The 23,151-nt window shown below is 41.3% G+C and overlaps 1 protein-coding gene across 1 annotated transcript in view; it reads right to left on the bottom strand.

The window, feature by feature from the left end:
- The window catches only part of ARPC1B (actin related protein 2/3 complex subunit 1B), a 138,657-nt gene that overhangs the window by 57,184 nt on the left and 58,322 nt on the right, over positions 1–23,151 (bottom strand). Inside the window, exons 4-5 of the mRNA XM_073633078.1 lie at positions 11,674–11,896; positions 4,935–5,042 (exon numbers count right to left, since the gene is read on the bottom strand). Coding sequence (XP_073489179.1) covers positions 4,935–5,042; positions 11,674–11,896 — 331 coding nt within the window. The remainder of the gene's footprint in view (positions 1–4,934; positions 5,043–11,673; positions 11,897–23,151) is intronic.

Genomic DNA, 23,151 nt, shown 5'->3' with positions numbered 1-23,151 from the left:
GCCACGAAAGCCGAGAAGTCGCCGCAGGAGCGGCGCCACCCCTGCACCACTGCCGCCCCGAGGCCTGGCCTCGGTGGCCTTGTGGGAAATCCAGCCCTGCTTGGAGGTGTGTTTGGGGTCATTATGTTGGAATACTGCCCTGCGGCCCAGTCTCCGAAGGGAGGGGATCATGCTCTGCTTCAGTATGTCACAGTACATGTTGGCATTCATGGTTCCCTCAATGAACTGTAGCTCCCCAGTGTTGACAGCTCCAGACCATGACACTCCCACCACCATACTTGACTGTAGGCAAGACACACTTGTCTTTGTACTCCTCATCTGGTTGCTACCACACATGTTTGACACCATCTGAATCAAATAACTTTATCTTGGTCTCATCAGACCACAGGACATGGTTCCAGTAATCCATGTCCTTAGTCTGCTTGTCTTCAGCAAACTGTTTGCGGGCTTTCTTGTGTATCATCTTTAGAAGAGGCTTATTTCTGGGACGACAGCCATGCAGACCAATTTTATGCAGTGTGTGGCGAATGGTCTGTGCACTGACAGACTGACCCTCCACCCCTTCAACCTCTGCAGCAATGCTGGCAGCACTCATACATCTATTTCCCAAAGATAACCTCTGGATATGATGCTGAGCATGTGCACTCAACTTCTTTGGTCGACCATGGCGAGGCCTGTTCTGAGTGGAACCTGTCTTGTTAAACTGCCGTATGGTCTTGGCCACCGTGCTGCAGCTCAGTTTCAGCATCTCGGCAATCTTCTTAAAGCCTAGGCCATCTTTATGTAGAGCAACAATTCTTTTTTTCAGATCCTCAGAGAGTTATTTGCCATGAGGTGCCATGTTGAACTTCCAGTGACCAGTATGAGAGAGTGAGAGCAATAACACAGAATTTAACACACCGGCTCCCTATTCACACCTAAGACCTTGTAACACTGAGTCACATGACACCGGGGAGGGAAAATGGCTAATTGGGCCCAATTTGGACATTTTCACTTAGGGGTGTACTCACTTTTGTTGCCAGCGGTTTAGACATTAATGGCTGTGTGTTGAGTTATTTTGAGGGGACACCAGATTTACACTGTTATGTACACGCACTACTTTACATTGTAGCAAAGTGTCATTTCTTCAGCGTTGTCACATGAAGAGATAGAATAAAACATTTACAAAAATGTGAGGGCTGTACTCACTTTGTGAGATACTGTATATAGTGAAAATCCAGCCAGATGTAAAGTAGATCTCGTTTAACACATTTGCATGATGACCTGCCACCAAAACCTGCACACATGAGAAGAAGGGGGGATGGATAAACCCCCTTGTGATTAAACTCTTACCAGAAAATGCAGGTAAATAGGCATCAACTGGCCTCTTTGGCTTTCTGATACTGATAGCTACGCTATGTTAGTCAGATGGTGGAAGTCCAGGCGGTGTCTGCTACCGGGGCATACCAGATCCATGGGGGTCCGCATAGCGGAACATGTGAATAACATTAAAAGAGGCCTCAAGACACATTATGTATCAAAACATTTTAGGATGTGCCACAATAGAGACCCTAAAAAATTTCAATTTTGGGGCATAGAAAAAGTTACAAAACACTGGGGGGGGGGGGATAACTTTATTAGGCAACTGAGCCGTAGAGAGTCCCTATGGATCCATGAAACCCGAGTGGCAGTCCCTAGAGGGTTAAACGTTGTTTGATCTCAATTGTTTTATCTCTGACAAACAACTGCACTCGGGTTATGAATGTTGGTGTTTCGGGGTCCATATGTTGTTCCTGATTTCTTTTATGTGTTTTTTATGTATTATTTTTTAGGTACTCTTTATACATTTTGTTATATAATTTTGCTTGTCACATTTTACTTGATGTAATGAGATGGCCGCGGTTGTGAATTGGTTAATGTGTGTGTATTTGTAGGGATCTATACATATGCATTTACACCTTTTTATTGTATGCATGTGTTTAGAAAATAAGACAGTTACACATTTGTTTATGATGGCTTTATTAGATCACTGTTAAATGTTGCCGTCTTTCTATAGAGTTTTCACATATGTATTATTAATTTTCATATGTGTAACGATAAGCCATGTCCCTGGTTGGTGTCTCCATTTAGAATTCTAGTAATTCTTAGCGTGGGTTCCGGTTCCGGCTACTAGACACACCTTGCTGACAGTCGGCGTGTATATTAGCTTCTAGGGTGACAAGGAAGCTCCACCCTCGCTGACGAAGTCCGTTGGACGTAACACCGCGTACGGGGGAGGAGCCTTGCTTCTGACGTCACCCGCTGCCATCTCACAGCTGTTCGGACGCGAACAGACTGTTTTAGTGTGGAAGATTTGTATTCATTGTGCTGCGCTGTTCAGCGCGTTATATACAGCAGTTTTTTAATATTTTTTTATTGAATAAATCTTTACATATGGAATACACTTAGAACCTTTCTCATATTTTTGGGACTGCTACATGTTATACCGCACTGAAGGTTCATGTGCTTCTACCCGGGAAAGCTGACGGTTGGTTTCCATAGACGAGATCCAGTAAAGTTGTACAGAATTTACCCAGTTCATTTGGGACCCAGGCTTGTATGACCTCCTGTAATTAAGAGGTCCACCGTTTCCGGTAAGCGCATTCATATTATTGAATTGGCGATTATTGGTGCCTTATGGAAATGAATCAGCTTCCCTTTGCCAAGAGGAATTGATCATCTGTGAGATCACAAGGACTGTTTCTTATTATTATTTGCGCTGCACTAGTATTTTTTAGTAAAATTGCGCATGCCTATGAAATTGCAAAAAAAACACAGTGCCCAAAATTGTACATAGGAGACACTAAACACCTTTACAGGTTACTAGTTTAGAGTTAAGTGTGAATTATGGCCTTAGAATTATTGCTCTCCTTCCAACGATCGCGAAGATACCCCGCATGATACCTGGCACAATTGATGGTACATACACATGCTCGACTTTGGCTGCGCTTTTTTTTATTGGGTGCTTTACATTTGTATTTATAATTATTTTTTTTACACTTTTTTATTTTAGTATTTTATTAACTTTATTGCTATCACAAGGGGGCTAACAGGCCCCCTATGTGATAGCATAGGCAGGGGACAGGTCCTCTTTATTGAGGCAATGGGGGTTTATTGTTTCCCCAAAGTCTCCCCTGCCCTCCAATGCGATTCCAGCACAGATCATGTTTGAATAGCTGCAGCCTCGAGAAATGCCAGCTGTGACTCCAGAAGTGATTTAATACACACCGTTCCCGGGGTCACTACAGTAGTCGCAAGAGGGATTGAGGAATGATTTCATAATAGAGATGATGAGCTGCATTGATGGGGGAGATGGGCACAGAACAGGCTGTACTGAAGCTGCAGATGGGCACAGATCATGCTGCCTTGATTCTCACTGACCATTAGTTTGCTTCAAAGTGGTTTATTTAAAAAAAAAAAAAATTTTCCTGAAACTTCCCTCTTAAATTGGGGTGTGTGTTATACGCCAGCACGTGTTATACGCCGATAAATACGCTACATTTCTTTCAAGTGCAAGGCTATTTGTAAGAGTTAAAACAACATACATAATCTGGCACTTCAATATTCATAAATGGCACATACATTTCTTTTTTTATTGTGGCGGTCATGAATATTGAAGTGGTTTATATGATTGTAAGTGGTCTCCAAAGAGGGAATATTTCAATTTTAACTGGATATGACTTTAGGGCTTCTGATGACAAAATGCATACAAAATACTTGACTTGCTCACATAAATGCATGTTTTCTTAATTGAATTTAACTCTTTTTGTTAAGTTCATGCACTGCTTTTTAAATTGGAATAATTTTCTCTAGAAGCACTGATAAACATTAACCTCCCTGGCGATTTTCCCGAGTGTGGCTCGGGGTTAAAATTCAGTACCATTAGCAGTAACCCCGAGCCACACTCGGGATCGCATTGCAGGATCCTGGGGCGGCGTTACTTACCTTGTCCCCGGGATCCTGCGATGTCACCCGCAGTGTCCGAGGGCTCTGTCCTCCTCCGAAGCCTCTCCGTGCCAGGCTCAGTTCCCTGCGAGCGGCGCGACGCACGGGGGCGGAGCCTGGCGGCAAATTAAAAAAAAAGTAAAAATCATAACACATACAGTACTGTAATCCTACAGATTACAGTACTGTATGAAATGATTTCACATCCCTTTTGTCCCCAGTGCTTTGTCCTATGCCCTGCATGCAGTTTTATGTGATATACACTGTTCTTTCTGCCTGGAAACTGGAGATTGTCCATAGCAACCAAAAAGTGTCCCTTTACGTCAAAAGTGGCTTTAGATCAGCTAGAAAACAGCGATAGTAAATTAGAACACTTGCAGAATTGAGCGATAGTGAATTGTGGGGAAATTTATTTTATTACTATTTTTTTTTAATTTTTTTAATTATTTATTTTTATTTATTATATTATAATTTATGTTTTTGTGTTTCAAACTTTATCATACCCGGGATATCTACTAGACTCTGGTTTGGACAGATTTAAGTGTGTTATTGTTAAGATTTACAGACCTACAATATAAAACGCCAAATTTCCATGCAAAATAATGGTACCGCTTTCAGCACCTAAAATCCGAAATAATCATACCGCCAGGGAGGTTAATGAGTCTTATGTATCAGTGTAATCTTACTAAGCTTTCCCCAAATCCACTAATTAAAAAAGAAGAAAAAGATGAAGACAATGGCAGGGAGAACTGTCATTAATATAAGGGTTAGTAAATATCTGCATGTATTATACTTACAGATTGCAAACCATGCATGCGCATAATCTGAAAAAATATATCTAACAGTAAAGTAACATTTCGTAGATAACTTTAGCCATTAAGAAAAAAGGTGATATTCTATTATATTTACCTATTAGGTTTCTGGATGATTACCGTTTAAGTGCTATATAGGCATAAAAACTGTCAGCTTACCGGCTTTTAAAATCACTTGAACCTGCTGCGAGTAGGACATTGTTTGGATGCCAATCCAAGCTAAGGATAGTAGATCTTATGGGCTTCTTGATATGTTTGCACACCCACCTGTAATAATTAAGTCACAGCACAGATACATTATCGTTATAGCCTATTATGATCTAAAGCATTTTTCTACAGTGAGCAGTTCAAAAAATATATCTAATGTATGGTAGTGGTAAATAGTTCTGGACTACACTATATTACCAAAAGTATTGGGACGCCTGCCATTACACGCACATAAACTTTAACGCCATCCCAGTTTTAGTCTGCAGGGCTGTATATTGAGTTGGCCCACCATTTGCAGCTATAACAGCTTCAACTCTTCTGGGAAGGCTGTCCACAAGGTTTAGGAGTGTGTCTATGGCAATGTTTGACCATAGACCATTTGTGAGGTCAGGCACTGATGTGGACAAGAAGGCTTGGCTTGCAGTCTCCGCTTGAATTCATCCCTAAGGTATTATATTGGGTTGAGGTCTGTGCAGGCCAGTCAAGTTCTTCCACCCCAAACTCACTCATCCATGTCTTTATGGACCTTGCTTTGTGCACTGGTTCAAATCATTTGGTGGAGGGCGCTGTTTTTCAGGGGTTGTGTTTTCCCTCTTAGTTCCAGTGAAGGGAACGCTTCAGGCGTCAGCATACCAAGATACTTTGGACAATTTCATGCGTCTAACTTTCTGGGAACAGTTTGGGGATGGCCCCTTCCTTTTCCAACATGACTGCGCCATGGGATGCCATTACATTTTTATGTGTGTGTAAAGGCAGGCATCCCAATACTTTTGACAATATAGTGTATGATTATTCGTACTAAAATATGGATTTCAACTCCTAATATGCATTCACAATAACATAAGTACTTATAAAAAAAGTAAATATCTTGCGCTTACCCCTCAGATCAATCTATCTATTGAATATATATAGTAGTATATAGTAAATATAAAGGTGCCGCAACTCATAAAGGCTTAAATACTCAACTCAAATACATATACAAAAAAATAAGTGCACTACCAATGAACCAATATAAATGCTTATAAATCAAAGTCCACATCTAAAAATATAGAAAAAATAAATAGTCCATTATGCGATTCCAACAAAACCTGTGCTTGAAATAGTGCTCTTTCCCACAAGAAAAGGAATTGTGCGCCTCCTACCAGAAGAAATGGATCCCAGGTAAACGGGGATCTCACACGCTCTATTACAGTTGGAAATCAGCTGTGTTATTCCACTCCAGAATTCAGGTAAGGACCCTCTTCGTGATATATGGATTCCACCTGGATGTCAGAAAGTATCATACAATCCTGGTTCTACCGAACATCCTGCTGATATCAGAAGATGTATCCCGGGTGACAGTGATGTATGCCCGCCTATTCTTCTTCACTCTCAGCCCATCCATAGGCTGCACTGCACAGCTCCTGTCAGCTCTCCTCATCGCTGTCACCCGGCATACATCTTCCTGATATCAGCAGGATGTTCGGTGGAACCAGGATTGTATGATACTTTCTGACATCCAGGCGGAATCCATATATCATGAAGAGGGTCCTTACCTGAATTCTGGAGTGCAAAAACACAGCTGATTTCCAATTGTAATAGAGCGTGTGAGATCCCTATTAGCTGGGATGCATTTCTTCAGGTAAGAGGCGCACAATTCCTTTTCTTGTGGGAAAGAGCAATATTTCAAGCACGGATTTTGTTGGAATTACATAAGAGCACCTATGGACTATTTCTTTTTTCTATATTTTAGATGTGGACTTTGGTTTAAAAGCATTTATATAGATTCATTGGTAGCACATTTATAAAAAGTAATTCAATTATAATAATAATAAATAGTATGTATCATTGTTATTATTAATTACTTTTTATAACCATTTTCAGTATTTTGAACATATGGATTCAAAATAATAAAAATAGGTATAAAATGTAATAAATAAGAATAATTACTATTCTTTTGTATTGTTATATATTTTTTTATAACTACATTTATGACTTTGAATCCATACTTTAGGAGTTGTAATCCATATTTTTAGTACAAATAATCAACTATATAGATGTATAAATGTTTTTGTTTTTATATTTAAAAAGTATATTTATAAAACTTTTTTGACTCAATTCCCAACCCTTGTGTCCTACTTAATCCTGATGAAGGGGGTGACATCTGCCTCCTGAAATACGTAGGCTTTTATATCCAATTAACGTTCAGAATACATTAATTTTATTCGTTTGGTGCTTCAATTTCAGATATAAATATTGCATTCAGAACTCAAGGTGATTTTAGTAATCCTTCTATGCACACAAGTGTGAAAATTTTTCTTAATGTATGTTGTTAGATGTCCCCCAGTGTCAGTTTTGCTACAATACGCTCATGCAAGCGCATTCGCACAGACAGACGGTGGAAGACCACGTCACTACTGGAATTCTATTTGAATATATACATGTGTGTGATTGGTTCTTTTGAAAGAATACAAGTGTTCTGAAGCCACCACCTTCTTTTATTATTCATGTTTACAGTATAAATAAAAGCAGAATACCATGGTAGACAGGATTTTGCTAAGCTCAACGTGATACCAGCGTCTGTCTGTGTTACTTGGCGATAAACAATCGCGCTTTCCCGGCATTATACAAGAGAGCTATGATTGTGCTTATTAGTGGATGGAATTATTTGCTTATAGGAGAAGCTTAAAATTTCCACTACACAAGCTACTCACCTATCATCCAGTTGCCTCACACTGACATCAATAACATTATATTGAAAAAAATTAAGAATCATCATCTCAAGGTTCCGGTGCCATCAATCTACACCTTTAACCGCTTGCCGACCGCCTCACGACGATATACGTCGGCAGAAGGGCACGTACAGGCAAAATCACGTACCTTTACGTTGCCCTTTAAGAGGCGACCAGCGGGTGCGCGCGCACGCGCCAAGCTCCGTGAGTCGGGTCGCGGGTCCCGCGGACTCGATCTCCGTGGGGATACCCGCGATCGCCTCATGGGGAGGAGGAACGGGGAGATGCCGATGTAAACAGCATCTCCCCGTTCTGTCTAGTGACAGTGTCACTCGATCTCTGCTCCCTGTCATCGGAGCAGCGATCAGTGAACTGTCACACATAGCCACCCCCCCCCACAGTTAGAAAAACGCCCCTAGGACACACTTAACCCCTACACTGCCACCTAGTGGTTAACCCCTTCGCTGCCAGTGACATTTTTACAGTAATCAATGCAATTTTTTAGCATTGATCGCTGTATTAATGCCAATGGTCCCAAAAATGTGTCAAAAATGTCCGGTGTGTCCGCCATAATGTCGGAGTCACGATAAAAATCGCTGATCGCCGCCATTTAAAAAAAAAATATATATTAATAAAAATGCCATAAAACTATCCCCTATTATGTAAACGCTATAACTTTTGCGCAAACCGATCAATAATCGCTTATTGCGATTTTTTTTTACCAAACATATATAGAAGAATACGTATCAGCCTAAACTGAGGAAAATAATTTTTTTATATATATTTTTGGGGGATATTATAGCAAAAAGTAAAAAATATTGCGTTTTTTTTCAAAATTGTCGCTCTATTTTTGTTTATAGCGCAAAAAATAAAAACCGCAGGGGTGATCAAATACCACCAAAAGAAAGCTCTATTTGTGGGAAAAAAAGGACGTCAATTTTGTTTGGGAGCCACGTCGCACGACTGCGCAATTGTCAGTTAAAGCGACGCAGTGCCAAATTGCAAAAAGTGCTCTGGTCAGAAAGGGGGTAAATTCTTCCAGGGCTGAAGTGGTTAAAGTGGTTGTAAACCTCAGACATGAAATATGAACAAAGCATATCCTTCTATAGTATATGCTTGTCTTAATCCAGAGCACCAGGTGTCAGGCCTGAATCTCTTCTGAAGAGTTTTCCTGACACCAAGAGAAAAATGGTGACAGGGGAGGGCACAGTCTGTGATTGACAGCCTCAGCTCTGTTCCTGTGTGCTGTATGAAGGGGGGTGTGTCCAATCAGCTCTCAGAGCTCTCCTCACTGATGTAACTTCAGCTCTCCGACCCCTGCTTTTCAGTGCTGGGAGATCCTGTGTAAATTCTGCACTTTGAATGTAGGTGAAAGACAGCTGTAGATAAACAGGTACAACATATGTAGGATGATTTGCTTCAACTCTGTGTATCATCTGAGGCCAGTCACTTCACTGGGTATATGTAAAGGTTTACAACCACTTTAAGCTGTATCAAGTTATGGCATGTGCAAGATGAACTCCTCCAGTGAGATTGGGGGGGAGCGCAGAGAAAGGAAAAAAGACAGATTCTGGTGGTAGGGGACTCAATTCTTAGAAGGACAGAGAGGGCAATCTGTCACAAAGACCTAAAGTGCCGAACTGTATGGTGTCTACCGGGCACTCAGGTTCGGCACCTCATGGATCTGGTGGACAGATTATTGGGATGGGCTGGGGAAGACCCAGCAGTCATGGTGCACATTGGCACCAATGACAAACTCAGAGGCAGATGGAGTGTCCTAAAGAATAATTTTAGGGACTTAGGAGCTAAATTGGGGAAAAGGACCTCCAAGGTAGTATTCTCAGAAATACTACCGGAACCTCGAGCCACATAGAAGGGCAGAAAGGCAGAGGGAGATTAGGGAAGTGTGTAGCTGGTGTAGTAAGGAGAGGTTTGGGTTCCTGGAGAACTGGGCCGACTTCTCAGTCGGTCACCAGTTCTATAGAGGGGACACACTGCACCTAAGGGAGGAAGGTGCAGATCTGCTGGGAGTGAAGATGGCTGAAAAGTTAGAGGGGCTTTTAAACTAGGCGAAGGGGGAGGGGTCCAGAGGTAGCGATAGTTAGCGCGGAACATATTCCAGGGGGTAGTATTGGGTGGTAGGTTGACTAAAGCACATAAACCCAAGGTAAGTATAGTAACAAGTCCTATTTGCAATCTCGGAAAAACACCCAATAAGAGGACAGTATGCGACCGGTCTAAACTATGTGGCATGTTCACCAATGCCAGGAGCCTGGTGGACAAGATGGGAGAACTAGAGATACTGTTGTATGAAGAGGATTTCGATTTTGTGGGAATTTCAGAGACCTGGTTCAACAGCTCACATGATTGGCTCGCAACCATTCAAGGGTATTCCCTTTATCGCAGGGATAGAGAGGGTAAAAAGGGGGAGGGGTATGCCTGTATATCAAGAATAATGTACAAGTGAATGTGAGAAATGACATCACTAAGGGAGCTAGGGAGGAGATGGAATCCTTATGGGTAGAGCTCCAAAAGGGATGAAACTAAGCAGAATATAATACTGGGTGTATGCTATAGGCCACCTAACCTGAGGGAGGAGGGGGAGACTGACCTACCACAATTTGGATTAGCAGTAAGGATGGGAAGTGTCATCATAATGGGGGATTTTAATTATCCAGACATAGACTAAGCGGAACGAACCACGCATGCCGTCAAAGGCTCGTCAGTTCCTAAATGTCTTGCAGGACAATTTCATGGGTCATATGGTAGACGCACCAACTAGAAACAAAGCGTTACTAGACCTACTGATTACCAACAATACAGACCTGATCGCGGATGTGAAAATAAGGGGCAATTTAGGAAACAGCGATCACAGGTCAATTAGCTTCAGTATTAATCACACAATTAGGACACATAAGGGTAATACAAAGACACTGAATTTCAAAAGAGCCAACTTCCCTAAACTACAAACCTTGCTAGAAGATATAAATTGGGATAAAATCTTAGGAATAAAGAACAAGAGGAGATGGGTTTACTTTAAGAGCATATTAAATAAGTCCATGAGCCAGTGTATCCCATTGGGAAATAAATTTAAAAGAGCGAACAAAAGTCCTGGATGGCTTAACTCCAATGTAAGAGTGCATATAAAAGCAAAGGTGAAGGCCTTCAAAAAAATACAAGGCTGAGGGATCATCATCAGCATTCAAACTTTGCAAAGAATGCAACAAGAAATGTAAGGGTGCAATTAGGGAGGCTAAGATAGAACACGAAAGACACATAGCGGAGAAGAGCAAAAAAATCCCAAGAAATTCTTTAAGTATATAAACAGTAAAAAAGGGAGGACAGACCATATTGGCCTCAAAGAATGAGGAAGGAAATCTGGTTACAAAGGATGGGGAGATGGCAAAGGTGTTGAATTTATTCTTCTCCTCAGTCTTCACAAAGAAATCGGGGGGCTTCAGTAACCAAAACTGCAGTTTTTTTATTCTCATGACACATCACAGGAAGCACCCTCATGGCTAAAAGAGGAAAGAATTAGAGATAGACTTGGAAAACAAGACACCAGGTGTTTGGAGTATCTCTATCTGCTGATTGTTAAACGTTCTGGAATACACATATTTCTATTGTTGTGTAGGATCTGGGCCTGCTGTCCCTCCACCCCTCTCTCCCTCCATCCCTCGTTCATCTCAGACGCTATCCACACCACCTTAGAGCCACGCCCACTTTTCGCTGAAACCACGCCCATTTACAACAAGTGGGAGGGGTCAAAAAGGAAGGGCGGGGTCTGGCGCCCCCCCCCATCCTAAAACTTCACCAGCCGACACTGAATGCAACCTCTGGCTAACCAGTTTTAAAGTGGCTTTTTACTACCTACAGTTAAAAAAAAATTTAGTACTAATATATGTGGCTACTAGAAGGCATTTGAAGCCCCAGAACTGGCTATCCACTCGTTTACAATATATAACATAGTCTGTAATCACCAGTCATTCTCCTGCTCAAAATAACAGATGGAGATAAGCCTTGAACCGCTGCCCACAGCAAACTTGTTTTCCTTGGGTGACCACTTCACACATCGTGCTGCACGGTTAATCCTCAGTATGACGAGAGTTGGTTTCCACACATTGTTTCGCAGAGTCCAAACATAGGCATTTCGATCAGTGCCACATGTCACAATTCGATTGCTCTCAGGTGCCCAATCAATGCCTAATTCAATAAAAAAAAATTATATACATTAGAAAAATGTTTACATATCTCTGTAGGTATAGGGGAAATATTTATCTTTCATTCATGGACCTCCCCTAGGTGAAAGCTTAACTTATTTAACCACTTTAGCCCCAGAAGATTAGGCTGCTCAATGACCAATTTGGCACTGCGCTGTTTAACTGGTAATTGCGCGGTCATGCAATGTTGTACCCAAATTAAATTTGCGTCCTTTTTTTCCCCACAAATAGAGCTTTATTTTGATGGTATTTGATTGCCTCTGTGATTTTTATTTTTTGCGATTAAAAAGAGAAACACTGAAAATCTTAAAAAAAATGATATTTTCTACTTTTTGTTATAAGAAAAATCCAATAAACTAAATTTTAGTGATACATTTAGGCTAAAATGTATTCAGCCACATGTCTTTGGTAAAAAAAAGTCAATAAGCGTATATTTATTGGTTTGTGCAAAAGTTGTAGCTGTTGTAGGTACATTTTCTGGAATTTACGCAGCTTTTAGTTTATGACTGCTTATGACTGCCTATCTCATTTCTTGAGGTGCTAAAATGGCAGGGCAATACAACCCCCCCCCCCAAAAGACACCCCAAGGAAATTGCTGAGAGGCTTGTTGAGCCCATTGAATATTATATTATATTTATATTTTTTTGTCACAAGTGATTGAAAAATGACAAAAAAAAAAAAAATTACACAAAGTTGTCACTAAATTATATAGTGCTTACACATGCCACATGTGAGATTTTTTGGAAGCCTAGCCGCGTACAGTACCCCGAGAACGAAACACCGCCTTCAGGATTTCTAAGGGCGTATATTTTTGATTTCACGCCTCACTACCTATCACAGTTTCGAAGGCCATAAAATGCCCAGATAGCAAACCCCCCCCCCCCCCAAATGACCCAATTTTGGAATGTAGACACCCCAAGCTATTTTCTGAGAGGCATGTTGAGTCAATGGAATATTTTATATTTTGCCACAAGTTGCGGGAAAATTTACGATTTTTGTTTTTATTTAGCACAAAGTTGTCACTAAATGATATATTGCTCAAACATGCCATGGTTATATGTGGAATTACACCCCAAAATACAATCTGCTGCTTCTCCTGAGTACGGGGATACCACATGTGTGGGACTTTTTGGAAGCCTAGCCATGTACAGGACCCCGAAAACCAATCACCGCCTTCAGGCTTTCTAAGGAGCGTAAAATGGTGATTTTACTCCTCACTACCTATCACAGTTTCGGAGGCCCTGAAGTCCAGATAGCAACCCCCCCCCAAATGACCCCATTTTGGAAAGTAGACACCCCAAGGTATTTTCTAAGAGGCATGGTGAGTATTTTTCAGCTCTCATTTGTTTTTGAAAATGAAGAAAGAAAAGAAAAATTTATTTTTTTTTCTTTTTTCAATTATCAAAACTTTGTGACAAAAAGTGAGATCTGCAAAATACTCAACATGCCTCTCAGCAAATAGCTTGGGGTGTCTACTTTCCAAAATGGGGTCATTTGGGGGGGGGGTTGTGCTATCTGGGCATTTCATGGCCTCCGATACTGTGATAGGCATTGAAGAGTAAAATCAAAAATTTACGCCCTTAGAAAGCCTGAAGGCGGTAATTGGTTTTCGGGGTCCAGTACGCGGTTAGGCTCCCAAACATCGGGTGTAATTTCACATATGCCCATGGCATGTTTGAGCGATAAATCATTAAGTGACAACTTTCGGTAAAAAAAAAAAAATTATAATTTTCCCGAAACTTGTGGCAAAATATAAAATATTACATGGACTCAACATGCCTCTCAGCAAATAGCTTGAAGTGTCTTTTTTCAAAATGGGGTAATTTGGGGGGGTTTTGTGCTATCTTGACATTTCATGGCCTCCGAAACTGTGTTAGATAGTGAGGAAGAGAAATCCCCATTTTATGCCCTTAGAAAGCCTGAATGCGGTGCTTGGTTTTCGGGGTACTGTACAAGGCTAGGCTCCCAAAAAGTCTCACACACTCTACGCTCGGCCCTCTGGGTAGTGTAGGCTGGTGGCTTTGGCTACTGCGCATGCGCCCCGTCCGCCCTTCGTCTGCTCCCGATTGGCTGATTAAGTCATGCTGATCGGGTGGGGGTTTTAAAAGGCTGCCACATCTCAGTAATCCTTACTTACCTGTTGTGGGATAAGTGCGGTGGCCAGGCGATACTTGTTAAAGGTAAAAACTTTGTACCTCCTTCTCTCCTACCCTATGCGGGAGTTTTTTTCATTTTCTCTATTGCTGTTTAACCCTATGACGCTGGTTGGTTTCCATGCTGACAGTACACCTATTTGCATTGGATTCTCACATAGATCACCAAGTTTACTGGTGCAATTTGGAGGATATGTCGGGGAGGTTCCAGTGCTCAGCCTTTATAATGGCGGAATCTCATGTTTAGTGTGCACCTTTGCCTTCAGCAATATGCGCATCTTTGGTAAGCACTCATAGTTAATTAACTATCCAATTAGCTCTCTAAAATCTACTATAAGTATCTGTCATTAACTTATTTAGCCTATATAATATCTTGGTCATCTCACCAATATCACTAATTTGTACTATTTTTTAGTTCCTTTTGGCTATACATATATTTCGTGATTTTCGCATCCAACCATTGTGCCGTGATTCTTCCCGCGCACCATTGGGTGTCTTTCTCGCATATAATTAGGGTATTTAATTGAGGCTTAGTTCCCCTTATTAATTAATGAATAATTGAATATTTATATGCTAATTTTCATTTCTTAGGCGCCTTTTGATTCCCCTGTAGTCAAATACAGGGCTGAGTGTGACTATTATTCTCAGTGGTCTGGTGGTGCTCTCCTTGTGTCCTGGAACTCCTGCATGGTACGTTTCAGGCGTGGGGATTGGGAGGCCGGGGACATGGGCTGGACAGTATTTTGACCGTTTTGTGATATGACAGTTCGCCTTTATTATACCATATTATGTGGATTCAATCCAATAACATATCCCCTTTTTTCCTTTTCCAGTGTTTTTACTTTCTGTGTTAATTTGTATATTCCCCTGATGAAGCCAATGTTTTGGCGAAACTAGTTGGGAAGAAGTGACCAGCGATCACCTTTCAACATGAGTGGTGACGGTCATTATTTTGAATTGTATTATGGTGTTCTTGTTTTTGAAATTTTCTATATATAATGTATATGTATTACTTATATATACTTTTTAGCTTTTGATACTAATAAAATAAAAAATAAATTTTAAAATAAATTTGTTCCAATTTATTTGTGGCACCGCAATAATCCCATTTCCTTTGCTTCTAATTGAATACTCTTTAAGAGATGAGGTGCCGTATCTACTAGGACATTCCTCCTATCACCTACTTATCTCACACATGTATTATCCCTGTACTCAGGAGAAGCAGCAAAATATATTTTGGGGTGTAATCTCACATATGCCCATGGCACGTTCGAGCAACATATAATTTAGTGACGACTTTGTGCAAAAAAATTTTTTTTTAAATGTGTCATTTTCCTGCAACTTGTAGCAAAATATCAAATATTCCATGGACTCAACATCCCTTTCAGCAACTAGCTTGGGATGTCTACTTTCCAAAAATGGGTCATTTGGGGGGGTTTGAACTGTCCTGCCATTTTATGCACAACATTTAGAAGCTTATGACAAAGCCCTTTCTGACACTTTTTGTTTACATGAAAACTTTTTTTTTTTTTTTTGCAAGAAATTTACTTTGAACCCCCAAACATTATATATTTTTTTAAAGCAAAGGGGCTATAGATTAAAATGGTGGGTGTTGCAATTTTTTTTTCACACAGTATTTGCGCAGCGATTTTTCAAACGCAATTTTTTTTGGAAAAAACACACTTATTTTAATGCACTAAAACACACAATACTGCCCAAATGTTTGATGAATGAAAAAAGATGATCTTATGCCGAGTACATGGATACCAAACACGACATGCTTTAAAATTGCGCACAAACGTGCAGCGGCGACAAACTACATACCTTTTTAAAAGCCTTTACAGGTTACCGCTTTAGATTTACAGAGGAGGTCTACTGCTAAAATTAATGCCTTCAATCTGACCTTCGCGGTGATACCTCACATGTATGGTGCAATTGCTGTTTACATATGACACCAGACCGACGCTTGCGTTCGCCTTTGCGCATAAGCACGGGGGGGCAGGGGTGCTTTTTTTTTTTTTTTTTTTTTTAACTGTTCCTTTCATTTATTTATTTTTTAATCAATCATTTTTATTGTTATCTCAGTGAATGTAAGTATCCCCTATGATAGCAATAGTTAGTGACAGGTACTCTTTTTAAAAAAAAAATGGGGTCTATTAGACCCTAGATCTCTCCTCTGCCCTCAAAGCATCTGATGACACCAAGATTGGTGTGATAAAATGCTTTCCCAATTTCCCAATGGCGCTGTTTATATCTGGCGAAATCTAAGTCATGAAATGCTCATAGTGTCCGGTTTCTTAGGCCATAGAGATGATTGAAGCCATTCTGGTCTATGAACAGCTCTATGGTCAGCTGGCGGAACCACCGGCTGCATTCTCGGGTTCCCTGTTGGGACAGGAGAGCCAGAGAAAACCATGGAAGATAGTGGGGGGGGGGGCGTTCCCTCCCACTGCTTGTAAAAGCAGTCTAGAGGCTAATTAGCCACTAGGATTGCTTTTACATAAAAGCTGACCGCTGGCTGAAAAGAATGATACCAAGATGATGCCTAAACCTGCAGGCATAATTCTGGTATAACCACTCACCAAGTCTAGCAACATACCAATACGTTGCTGGTCCTTGTTGGGCATATAATGTAATGTTCTTTTTTTCATGCAGCCTGTGGGCTGAAGGAAAAAAAGAGATTGATCGGTGGGTATGCCCACCATTAGAATACTGCCCTTCATCCACCCACCTCTAATGATGGGCATACATGCACCATTTCTTTTTTAACTGTGGTGGTGAAATCACCTCCTACAGCGCTGGAGTCGCTGATTTACGTATCGTGGGAGCAAACGCTTTTGCTGTCAAGATAAAAGTAACATTACAGTATAACAGTAAGACATACCATACCTGTAAAGCAAATACAATAAAACATAGTAAAATAAAACTTTTTTTAACGCTATCTGTGCCTAAAAAATATATGCCGAAGCATGGGGGCAATCCGCCCCTATTGTTAGGAGCAAGTCGCTCCTCCACCCCTGCCCCCATGCTTCGGCATATATGCTCTTTTTTTTATCTGTGGTGGTGAAATCACCTCTGGCAGCGCTGGAGTCACAGCTTTTTTGTATCGTGGGAGCAAACGCTGTTGCTGTCAGAATAAATAAACCTGTGCTGCAGCTGAATAGCGTACCTGCTAAGCAAATGATGGTTAACAATAAAACAAAGTAACATTACAGTATAACAGTAAGACATACCATACCTGCAAAGCAAATACAATAAAACATAGTAAAAATAAAACATTACAGTTCTAAAATACAGTAACAGAGAGAGAGCAATAGATATAGAACAATAGTGAGCAAACAATAGAGCGGACAGTAGAGAGCGAACATAAGAGAGAGAATAGAGAGAGAGAAGAAAAATAAAACTACAATAATTTTTGGCTTTTTTATTTTATATTTTTTTGTATGCATTTTTTTTTCCACATTTATAAAAACTGTAAACTGTGAACGTTCCAGATTAGGGCCTCTCAAAATGTGATGGCAATCTCATCTTTCAAGACCCTGTGTTAGTGTGCCCTTGGACTGTGTAGCGCTGTAGCCTACGCTAATACTCCACTAGCGTGTGGTAGCGTTTGAAACAGTCACTGATGCAGAGACCAGGTTGGTCAGGACAGGAGAGACAATAAAAGCGAGTGTCACGCCTAAATCCGCGTTTTCTGCAGACACGACATCCTCTTTGGGGTATTCTTTGGGTAGGGGTACCAGGGAGGACATACAGAAAATGCCTCTCATGCAGCTGGCTCACTGCATTTGTGTTAGGAAGGTAGGTCATAGCACCGTCTGGAAACAGAAGGGCTGTGACTATCTCTTCCTGGAATTTTAGGAAGGATCCAGTTCATCCTGAAGCTTTTTACAACACACAAAAGCGTTCATCAGAACCAGCGTCTGTACTTACGGCAATTAGGTATGACAAGATAATGTGGGATCCTCCGTTTAAAGAAGGGCTTAAAGCAGAGTGCTTGTGTCTCATTACCTCCAGGAAGAGAAGAGCCCCAGGTGCTGGCTAAATGCTGATGCAAGTAGAAGAGAACAAGAAGACCTGGACAGCCGCACACCTATGCTATGAGTAAGCACTTGGTGTAAGTGCGAAACGCGTCAACTATTTTTGTACCACCCCACAGTCATGTTTTGTGTACTCCATGATCCTGTATTTTGAATAAAAAGACGGATTTATCCATTCCGGTGTGCGGCTGTCCAGGTCTTCTTGTTCTCTTCCAATTAGGTATGGCTAAAAAGAAGCAATCAGCGCACACAGGTCAGGAAATACAAAAACACTAATAATTGCTAGCTGAACACCAAAAGGCAAATCACAACACCTAAAATTAATGAGTGTAAAAATAAGAAGGTGCAGCGCAATCAACGTCCATAACATCAAGTAGAATCCACCACGTGAAAGACTGGATAAAGCCAATAGATGCAGCCAAAGTTCATAGTGTAAAATCCTCCACCATCAGTAAAAAATACTCTTACCAAATATGATGGACCATTTGAGTGAACAAATGATCAAATACGCTTGTTACCCACTCATGGGGGTGAGGATGGCGAGCAGATCCAGCGGCATGCACAAAGGATAATCCAGATGGATGAGGCAGATGAAAGGGAGATAAAAAGTGGACACAATGTAAGTTTATACTGTAAAGTTCTTTATTGAATAAAAAATGAAGTGAAAAGCACAATACACTGAGCGTAATGACACCAGTCCATGTTATAAAAAGTGATTCAGCTTCCAGTGTACAATAGTCCGTTTTGAGCAAAAAAAGAGTAATAATATAACATGGATGGGCGGTGTGAGGACCGCAAATGTATAGCACAGACGAACAGCGGGTGACGTCCACGATGTAGCTCCTCCCCCCGTACGTACGTTACGTCCAGAGCGGACTTCGTCAGCGGTGGGTGGCGCTACAAACGTCACCCAAACTCTATATATAATAGCCCAGTCACCATGGAGAGCGCAGAGCGTGAGCAGCAAAAACCGGAAGTACCGCCGTCTCCCGTACACAATGCGCCGTGCTTTCTCATGGAGACACGGGCAACATGCCACACATAATTAAATGTAAAAACATAAAAACGAAGTTATGTGCATAAAGATAATAATCCAGAATGTGAATAAACATTTAAAACCACTTAAAAATAGCATATACAAATGCAAATACAATATAAAATACAACGTAAGCCTACAGTTGTTTATGTCCAGACTCAATGGTAACACTAAAAACATTAAGCTCACATGGAATGCCGATGCTTACTGCATGACATTTCTTGACTTAGAGATTTTTAAAGAAGGACAGTGTTTTAAAACTAGAAATCATTTTAAACCAACCGATAGAAATGGCTACATCCCGTTGGATAGCTGCCACCATCGGTCTTGGCTGTGTAACATTCCTAGGGGGCAGTTCATACGCTTAAGACGCAACTGCACCAAGGAAGAGGATTATTTTGCACAGTCTAATATACTTGCTGAAAGATTTAGACAAAAAGGATATAAAACAGAGACCATTGCTAGTGAAATTCAAACTTTTGGGAAACTGGATAGAGCTACCTTGGTGACAGATACTATAAAGCCTAAAAAAGTTAGGCAGGATCATGAATTTAAAATTATACTTGATTTTAACATTCAATATAAAAAGTTCAAAAAGATTATTATAAAACATTGGGACATTTTAAAAAAGGATAGGATTTTAGGTACAGTCCTGTCACCCCGTCCTAGGTTCATTTATAAAAGAGCTCCTACCTTAAGAGATATTCTAGCACCTAGTGTTGTGGACCCCCAGTTTTTAAAGAGAATAGAATTTTTTCCTTCCTTACTGGTTTTTATGCATGTGGAAAATGCCCCCCATGTAGACAGTGTAAACACAATATCAAAAAGGCATAAAGATTTTAGTGCCCCAACCACTGGTAAAACGTATCCCATCAAAAATCTCATAACGTGTAACACCGCAGGGGTTGTATACGTGCTTGAGTGTGATTGCGGGTTGCAATATGTAGGGAGGACTTCGAGACCCCTAACCATCCGCATCGCCGAGCACGTTAACAACATAAAAAAAGGGGCTGAGGACACACAACGTCTCCAGACATTTTAGATACTTTCACAATAGAGACCCCAGATGTCTCAAATTCTGGGGCCTTGAGAAGGTTAATCGACACTGGAGAGGGGGTAATTTCATTCACCAACTCAGTCAACGCGAATCCCTCTGGATTCACGAAACTCAGGTTTTAGTACCAAGGGGCCTCAACATAGACTTTGATCTCCATTGTTTTATTTCAGATAAATAATTGATTTTATATTTTTCTTTAAAAAATTTAAAAAACAAGTAATATTTTTTATCACAGACGATGGCGGGTATACGTTCATATTAACATTGTATTTTATATTGTATTTACATTTGTATATGCTATTTTTAAGTGGTTTTAAATGTTTATTCACATTCTGGATTATTATCTTTATGCACATAACTTCGTTTTTATGTTTTTACATTTAATTATGTGTGGCATGTTGCCCGTGTCCCCATGAGAAAGCATGGCGCATTGTGTACAAGAGACGGTGGTACTTCCGGTTTCCAGTTTTTGCTGCCCACGCTCTGCGCTCTCCATGGTGACCGGGCTACTATATATAGACTTTGGGTGACGTTTGTAGCTCCACCCACCGCTGACGAAGTCCGCTCTGGACGCCCATCCATGTTGTTATATTATTACTCTTTTTTTGCTCAAAACGGACTATTGTACACCGGAAGCTGAATCACTTTTTATAACATGGACTGGTGTCATTACGCTCAGTGTATTGTGCTTTTCACTTCATTTTTTATTCAATAAAGAACTTTACAGTGTACACTTAGATTGTGTCCACTTTTTATCTCCCTTTCATCTGCCTCATCCATCTGGATTATCCTTTGTGCATGCCGCTGGATCTACTCGCCATCCTCACCTCCATGAGTGGGTAAAAAGCGTATTTGATCATTTGTTCACTCAAATTGTCCATCCTATTTGGTAAGAGTATTTTTTACTGATGGTGGAGGATTTTACACTATGAACTTTGGCTGCATCTATTGGCTTTATCCAGTCTTTCACATGGTGGATTCCAATTAGGTATGGCGCCAACAACTGGTCATTGAGGTCCACCCCTCCCATGTTAAGGTTGTATTCGTGGACACAGAGGGGTTTCTCCACAACACCAGTTACCGTAGGAATTTGGACTGTCGTATCTGCGTGAAGGGAGGACAGAATGAAAACATTCCATGAATCCCTCCACTTCACTGCTAACAGACTCATTAACACAGACAACTTGATCGAGAGTAAACCAGGCTGCAAACTGTTGGTTGAAGTGGTTGAAGGGGCCGAATATTGTAGAGCTGATCAAATCCAGGGTCACCCTGAGGACGACAGAGTTCATTGTCATTGAAGTGCACGAACCGCAAGATCTGCTTGTATCGTGTCTTGGTCATGGAGGCAGAGAACACGGGCATATGGTGAATTGGGTCAGTGGACCAATATGACTGCAACTCTTAAAGGCCTTAAATTCGGAGACCGTAAAATCAACTGTTTCCAACTGAATTCCTGGTTGGCCAGTGAATGGGGGAAGTACGGGTGCTGCAGAAATGGTGGGCTCTCAATTAGGATTGGCAAATGCAGCAGGAAGAGCACTATGGGCTCTACGGGCCTGTGTTTGTCTTCTTCTTGGTGGCTGCGGGACACTACTCGTGCTAGCCACCTCACCAGCTTGAACTGCTCCTACGGGACTCGCCATGTCACCAAGTGTTACTGCAGTGCTGGATAAACGACCAGGATGTACTAGGCCGCTGGTGCTTGCCAGTTCACCAGAAGGATGAGCGGCATTAGTACTGGCTCTCTGCTCCATATGAGAGCCCTGCAGTTCTTGCACCTCAGCGACAGCAGAAGAACAGGGTCGGGTACACCTGACCTTGGCAGGGACCACTACTCTGTCGTCAGAGCTATCTGTCAGGGTGCCGCTGCTGTCTACCGGTTCGTATTCTGAGCCTGAATCTGGCAGATGGGTGACTTCCTCTTTACTATCTGTCATGCTCAGAAACGTGTAGGCCTCTTCACTACTGTACCTTCGATTTGACATTTCGGTCTCTAAATTTACTGGCACAGTAGTGAGACTCACAGGAAAAAGAGATCCTGTCAGCGACTGCTTCAAGCGCTACAAGAAAAACTGTTACAGTTTGCAGGGATCAGGCCTGTCTCTGCGAATGCTGCAGTAATGTGTTTTATGTTTTATAAGTGACAGTCTTCGATTGATACTGCACTTGGATGGACTGGGCTGGGTGGAGGGGCTATACGCAGGTGCTAGCAGGTATCTGGGCTGATTCCACTAACACTGCCTTTTTGGGAAACCTAAACTGCTGGGGACGCTAATATAGATCAGATCAGATATTGAAACGTTCAGACACTATACTACTAAGGGAGGTGTATGGTGCGTGCGAGGGTGTTAGCGCTACTGGCTAGGGATGAGCTTCGAGTTTGAGTCGAACTCAAGTTCGACTCGAACATTGGCTGTTTGCCAGTTTGCCGAACAGCGAACAATTTGGGGTGTTCGCGGCAAATTCGAATGCCGCGGAACACCCTTTAAAAGTCTATGGGAGAAGTCAAAAGTGCTAATTTTAAAGGCTTATATTCATAGTATTGTCATAAAAAGTATTTGGGGACATGGGTCCTGCCCCAGGGGAATGGATCAATGCAAAAAAAAGTTTTAAAAACAGCCGTTTTTTCGGGAGCAGTGATTTTAATAATGCTTAAAGTGAAACAATAAAAGTGTAATATCCCTTTAAATTTCGTACCTGGGGGGTGTCTATAGTATGCCTGTAAAGGGGCGCATGTTTCCCGTGTTTAGAACAGTCTGACAGCAAAATGACATTTCAAAGGAAAAAAAGTCATTTAAACTACTCGCAGCTATTAATGAATTGCCGGTCCGACAATACACATAAAAGTTCATTGATAAAAACAGCATGGGAATTCCCCACAGGGGAACCCCGAACCAAAATTTAAAAAAAAATGACGTGGGGGGTCCCCCTAAAAGCCCTTCAGGTCTG

This window comes from Aquarana catesbeiana, linkage group LG06, assembly GCF_042186555.1.
Source record: "Aquarana catesbeiana isolate 2022-GZ linkage group LG06, ASM4218655v1, whole genome shotgun sequence".
In the NCBI taxonomy this organism is placed as follows: domain Eukaryota; kingdom Metazoa; phylum Chordata; class Amphibia; order Anura; family Ranidae; genus Aquarana; species Aquarana catesbeiana.
The sequence above is the reverse complement of the archived record's forward strand: the minus strand, read 5'-3'. Positions and strand labels throughout refer to the sequence as shown.